At 41.8% G+C, this 6,509-nt stretch overlaps 1 protein-coding gene across 1 annotated transcript; it reads left to right on the forward strand.

Moving 5' to 3' along the window:
• Positions 1-205: 205 nt before the first annotated feature.
• On the forward strand, positions 206-681 carry LOC104627944 (keratin, type I cytoskeletal 15-like; the record flags this gene model as incomplete). The annotated part of the gene is made up of 2 exons (XM_010296360.1): positions 206-331; positions 427-681. Coding segments are annotated over 2 exons (381 nt in total), but the record flags the coding sequence as incomplete, so codon positions are not given.
• Positions 682-6,509: the final 5,828 nt, after the last annotated feature.

Below are 6,509 nucleotides of genomic sequence, written 5' to 3' on the forward strand. Positions count from 1 at the left end.
GCTGCAGTGGCAGAGGGGGAGCAGGCCAGGTCTGATGTGCACAGGTGGGTGCACGTCAGGGTCGATGGAGCAAAGGCTGGGCTGTCCTTGATGAGGCCAGGGTGAAAGGGGGAGGCTCCCTGGCTACCTTAGTTCTCAGCCAGCAAATCTGCTCCCTGAGGGGACTTTCTTACGCAGAAAGTGTGTTTGCGCTTGACTCCTGCAGATTGAAGAAGTCAATCGGCAGGTCACTTCTAGCAGCCAGGACATCCAGACAAGCAGCCACCAGCTCACTGAACTGAGACGCGAAATGCAGAACCTGGAGATCGAACTGCAGGCGCAGCTCAGCACGGTACGTGGGGCGGGATCGCCGAGGGTCCTTCCCTCCTCGGAATGGGTAGGGAGAGGTAGAGCTCTGGGCCTAAACTCCTGCATTTCCACTTCCAGAAAAACTCACTGGAAAACTCCTTGGCAGAAGCCGAATCTCGCTACGGCTGCCTGCTGCAACAAATCCAAGGGCAGATTAATGCTGTAGAGGAGGAGCTGGCCAGCATCCGCTGTGAGATGGAGAGTCAGAACCAGGAGTACAAGATGCTCCTGGGCATCAAGACCCGCCTGGAACAGGAGATTGCTCAGTATCGGGCACTGCTGCAGGAGGGACAGCAAGACATTGTGTACGTATTCTGTTTGCAAAGTGGATAAAATCTATCACAGTCTTTTCTCTGTTAGGGCACACAGAAGGCTGAGTAGGAAGTTTTACCAGTCTGTACTTGAAATCTAAATAGAACATATTTTTTCACATCTGCATTGAAATGTATATATCATAAAGTTAATAAGCACATCAAACACAGAGGGAAACACAGAGCACATAGTTACTGACATTTTTTCAGTTAATCATTTTGTGCAGATTGAATTCCATGAGAGGAATCACTATGCAAAACCAAACTGTGATATACCGCCTTCTGTCAGCAGATGAGCAAGCATAGCTGGACTGTGGGAGTAGGAGAATTATACTTCTACAGTCTTTTGTCATTTCAGCTTCTACAACTTTCTAGGAAAATATAGCTTAAGGGAACAAAATAAAAATAAAGAAATATTTGCAAGGTCCAGGAAAAGCTGAGCTGTTACAGGCACTGCACATTACATCACAGTGTGTCTCTTTATGAATGTATTTATCATTCCCTTCATTAAAACTCCTTTCCTTACACAGAACATCTCAAGGAGCTCTCCAAGGAGGGGGAATATCCTCCCACTCTTATTCTTCTACTTCCTACTCTCACGGTCAATCTGGTGAGAAGACAGGTAAGAAACATCTTCCGAGGAGGATCCTAATTTATCGTGTCCCCATGGCTTTCATATTTTGTATTTAATCTCTTTTTTAATTTGTTAATACTATCCCTTGTGTTATGACTTCCACATTTGCAGTTGCAACAGGGATTAAACAATTCACAATCAAATCTCTTAATTTCAAGGTGTTTTAGTTTCAGTTACAGAAACAGGCTAAGCTCCTTTCCCACGCTTCTGCTAACACAGATGGACATTTAAATAATTGATATATCTGAAATATCAGTGCGGCAAGAGACTATGGATTTCCTCATCAGTAATGGTTTCTTCTGTCATTCCACAGGGCAGTCAAGAGTGTGTTAAGATACCACCGATGCATTGGTCTTCCCGGATCTACCTACTGCCATCTGAGCAGCCCGGCCTACAATGCGATATTACACACAGCACATGCCCTGTGTATCTACCCAACACACAGATTGCTCTACAAACATTATCCATGAAGTCTAGATGAGTAATTTCTAGGACTCTCCTAAAATTATCTACTTCTTCCTTTTTATATTGTTCTTCATATGCAATCACTGTATCACATACACCTATCTGCAGTGCAATTGGTGCAATATACTTTCTGCTGATAACAATGCCTCTAATAAAACTTTACTTTTCTGCAATGCAAAGAAAACTGTGTCCAACAATCTATTTGGTATATTAATATTGTATTTAAATTTAGGTGGAACAAATGAGATATACCTTCACAGAGAAATTCAAGCTAGGTATATTATTTAATAATGCCCCAAAGAGAATTGTGTATCCTAGCTTGATCAGATGATGTCTGGATAAAAAATTGGAGCTGAGCAAATACATTCACATTAAACTCAAGAGTGACACCTACAGGGAGGAAAAAAGGATGGGTGAACGCCTTTTTCATAGAATACATTGCAAGGGATGTGCAAGTAGTTGATTTGCCAGTTCAGCAGCTGAGCTGAAACAATCAGGATTAATTAAACCCAAAATTCCATGAAAATTTTGGCAAATCAAAACATTTTCCTTTGGGTCACTGAATGAGAAATCAATCATATTCAGGCAGCCCTCTCTCCCAACTTTTAGATGAAGGCTCTACCTAACCTTGTTCAATAAAAGCAAAGGATTAGATCAGGAAATGAGTGATAAGTATGCAAAGAAGTTCTTATAATACAAAGTTCAGTTTTTAGGATTATTCCTCCTGACGTGCTAGAAGATCTGGGCTCAAGTCTTTTATCGGATGGTCCAAAATAAAGGAAGTGTGTTCTCTTATTTCATAAGACAGAGTTCCTAGCTCCACGGCTGTACGGTGTCCTGGATGGACGGGTGCAGCATGGCGAGGTGGAGGCAAGGTTCAATCTTTCTTACTAAAACTGCTCCACTTCATGTAACACACTTAGATTATTTGGTCTTGACAGAGGAAGAAAAATCGGTGAAATGTCTCACTCATTTAAAAGTCACAAATCTGTATTTTAGTCTTGGATTTGCAGCAGGCTGAGAAAGCAGCTGAACAGGGTCTACAACATACCAGGTGAGTGATTCAACTGTCGCCCTGTAACAAATAAGGGTGGGTCTCACAAGCCTTCATTGTTCTCCAAACAGCACATAAATCACTAACATTTTTTATTCTGTCAAATACCTTTGCACTTGCACTTTGGTTTGCAAAAGATTCAGGTCAGGTAAGATATCATCTTTTTGGATAACAATGTATTATTTGAAAAAGGCATCAAACTGCCTACATGCTACAATCCAAAGCCAAATTCTCAGCACGGTAGAAAAAAAAGAGTCAGAGAAACTCTTTCTGTAGAAAACAAAGGAGATTTGTAAAGTCAAAGCAAAAATACCTCTCCCTTGAGTCACTACAGGGCTCTCACGCTCCTGCAACAATCTAACAGAGACTCATGTTCTGTCTTACGCTCCATTTTACTTCTCCTATCAACCAGCACTGACTACCTCAAAAAAAAAAAAAGGGTCCAAACCTCAGCATTAGCCAGCTATAATGGACTTTGGGATGAAATACCTTATTTGACCAAAGTTTAACTAGAAAGAATGTTTCTGATCTCAGAAAGAAGCCAATTGTGTTCTAGGCTGTCTGTCAGGAACATTCTCGAGTCTCCTGCTTCCCTTCCGCTGCCTCTCATAGGTGGGAAAGGGGAGAAACCTCCGTGCTGGGTGTGCTGCCCTCAGCCTCTGCAGAGCATTTTCACAGCAATGAACCGAGGGTGCATCCACCGCACACCCGTCTCCGGCTTTCCTTTGACTTTGCTGGATGGAGTTATTAGGCTGGACTTAACAGAGCATAATTTGCCCATTGTAATATCAAAGTCCATCAAAACAAGATGGGGTGAGCTGAAATCAGCCTACATTTGCAGTGGCAATGCAAGGGAATACTGTACTCTGCTCTTTTGTGGTTCAGTGTAGTTCTGTTCCTTTGGCTAACCAGACAGCAGAAAGAAGTCCTACCGTTTGGTACAAGCGATAGACTTTCTTTGATGCTGACAATGCAGCATCTCTGTCCATACAGCATGTCGGTTTGCAGAGCATCCTCTAGTGGCAAATTCAGAAAGCATACAATAGCATTTGTGACAGAAACTGTTCAATGTAGTCTCAAAACGAAACCCAAGCCTCAGACGCAGGCGGTGGTTAGGCCAAGGAAAGAACAGCTTAATAATAATAAAGTCAATACGTTTTTCACAGGGGTAACACTGTGATACCAGAGCAGGTAATAAACCAAATTAATAGACATACAGTGAAAAGGTTGGAAACTAATTTGTTACGAAGGACAGGGAAAAGAAAGAGAGGAAGTATCTGCTTCACATAGTCCTGCCTGAAGGTTTTGAGGTAATTCCATATGAAATCAGCAAATTCCGATTAAGTCAAAACCTCGTGGATCGTTCTTGCATGTGTTTAACTAGTATTCAAGACGTTTTGTCTCTGTTTTCAACTCATATAGTAGCAACAGTGGCTTGCCATAGACAGACAGGGAGCCTGGTATCACCAAGTGAAGAGGAGAAGAGTTTTGTTAGGAATAAGATTAAATTAAATGGTGCTGTGTTTAAAAACAAGACCTGTAGGGGGGACTGTGGAGATACTGACATTTTGTACTGTTATCCCAAAGGCAACCAAAGGTGTTGTGCTTTATAATCTTCGCGTGTGTTTGAGTTTCTTAATTCTGGAAATTATTCATCTCCACCCCATTTTCAGGGGGTTAGAGGAAGATGAGAGGGGGAAATAGCTGGACTGAGAAGAATCCAAAACAAGAACCAGAAGTTAGCAGACTGAATTCTCTGACGGGCTTCATGCTGGCTCTGGACTATCATGTACCTGCAGGATCTAGAGCCGCAGCAAATGTTTTTGTTTGTGAAGGCAGCTGTCAGGTATGCACAGGTACAACAGCCCATTGCTTCTAAGTCTTGCAGCTTTGTGCACACTTTTTCCAAAGTCTCTTACACTCTTGGCTACAAGGAAATGGGATCACCGAGGCAGGGCCTGCTGCCTGCAGCCTGGCCAGCCCCTTCACTTCAGACAGCATTTTGCAAGGTAGACTTCCCTCTTGGCCCCCACCACTGTGTCAACTAATGAAAAATGAAAATCCATGATTAACTGTGCCTTTGATACAAAATCAGATGAAAGGAAGCTAGTTTTGTGATATTTCTCACACATACCAGCCGACCATAACAATGAAAAATAATAGAGGTCAAGTTAAGCAAGTACAAAAATTATTGTAGGAAAATCTATTCTCTCTATATTCCAAGTAACATATTTCTATTAAGTTTCATGTAATGCATAACCTTTTGGAGTGGTAATCCCAGCAAACTTCTTAATTTCTTTAAGTATTCTCACACTATGACAGACTTTAAAGGCAAATGCTTCTCATGGTTGATACAGTGAACACGCAATTTCAGGTGCACTGGAGCTGACTTTCATAACTTATTTAGTACTGCCTAAAGAGAAGTTTATGCGCTCTGCAATTACTCCTAATAACCCACTATTTATGAGCCCAGAGATGCGTTGCAAAGCCTGGCTGCAGGGAACACCTTTCCACTGGCATGCACGCCTGCGCTTAACCAGCCCTGGCAGCAGCAGTGCGACTGTGGATAAAAGGCACTTACAGCCCTATTAATCAACATTTTCTTACAACACTTCTAATCTTAGTTCAGTTCTTTCCCACAACCCGATGTCAGATTGTCAAAAATGATGGCAGTATCAAAAAGTTCATGGTGACTACACACACGGAAAGATTTTAAACAAATGCTGACAACTCCTTTCTGTTAAAAATGCTGTTAGAAATCATGTCACCAGAATCTTAGAGTTTTTATTAATTATTAAAGCTGAATCCACTAGAAAAGAGTGAAAAAGCACTCAATCTAGACAGTCAGTGCAGACCTTAGTGTTTAATTGAAAGAGGATTTAGAGCTGAATGCGATTGTCAGAGGCTGGTGGAAAACCATGGTTCTCAGTTACAGTTAATAGCCAGGGCTGTCCAGGAAGGTAGCCTACCTGACACACACCAATACTGTGAAATTTGCTTATAAACTACTTCTTTTTGAAAATGGAGCAAACTGTTAGGAGTAGTTAGAAATGCCCTTTTCTTTCCCTCAGGGTGTGCAGTCATTCTGGGCAGACAGAACCGGGGCTGCAGAACGTGTCTCCCCTGAGCCAAGAGCCGCTGTGAGAACAAGACCTTGTGAAACGCCGCCCTGGCAGCAGCTCTTCAAAGTCGTGCCCACAGGACTTGCCCTCGTAGAGCAATACAGAGTTTGATTTTCTCACTGAGCCTAACAGAGATCTGCAGGCTCTGAGAATTTCTCTCAAGCTAAAAACAGTATGAAACCACCTGCAGGGTCAGGAAAGCTCAAATCCAGTTGACAGGATCCATCAGCAGGGTACAAAGAGAGCTCCTTGTTTTCTAATTTGATCCAGAACACGTGCTTAATGCTTGTCCAGTAAAATCTCTACCTTTATTGGAAGCTGTGGCTTGTCACTATGATCAGAACATATTCTTACAAAATTAGCGTGAGAAATGATAATATACAAATATATAAATACAAATATATAAATATATGCATATAAGTATAATATACGAGCACACTAAATATAAATAACACAAATACAAATATGCTCTCCAAATATTTTACAGACATGAACAGAATAAAATAGCTCCTCTCTCTGTGTGCTATGAAACCCATCTACTCTGTCTTGCTACCAAGTCTGGGATTTTTTTTTCA

Source organism: Phaethon lepturus, unplaced genomic scaffold (genome assembly GCF_000687285.1).
Source record: "Phaethon lepturus isolate BGI_N335 unplaced genomic scaffold, ASM68728v1 scaffold21621, whole genome shotgun sequence".
Taxonomy (NCBI): domain Eukaryota; kingdom Metazoa; phylum Chordata; class Aves; order Phaethontiformes; family Phaethontidae; genus Phaethon; species Phaethon lepturus.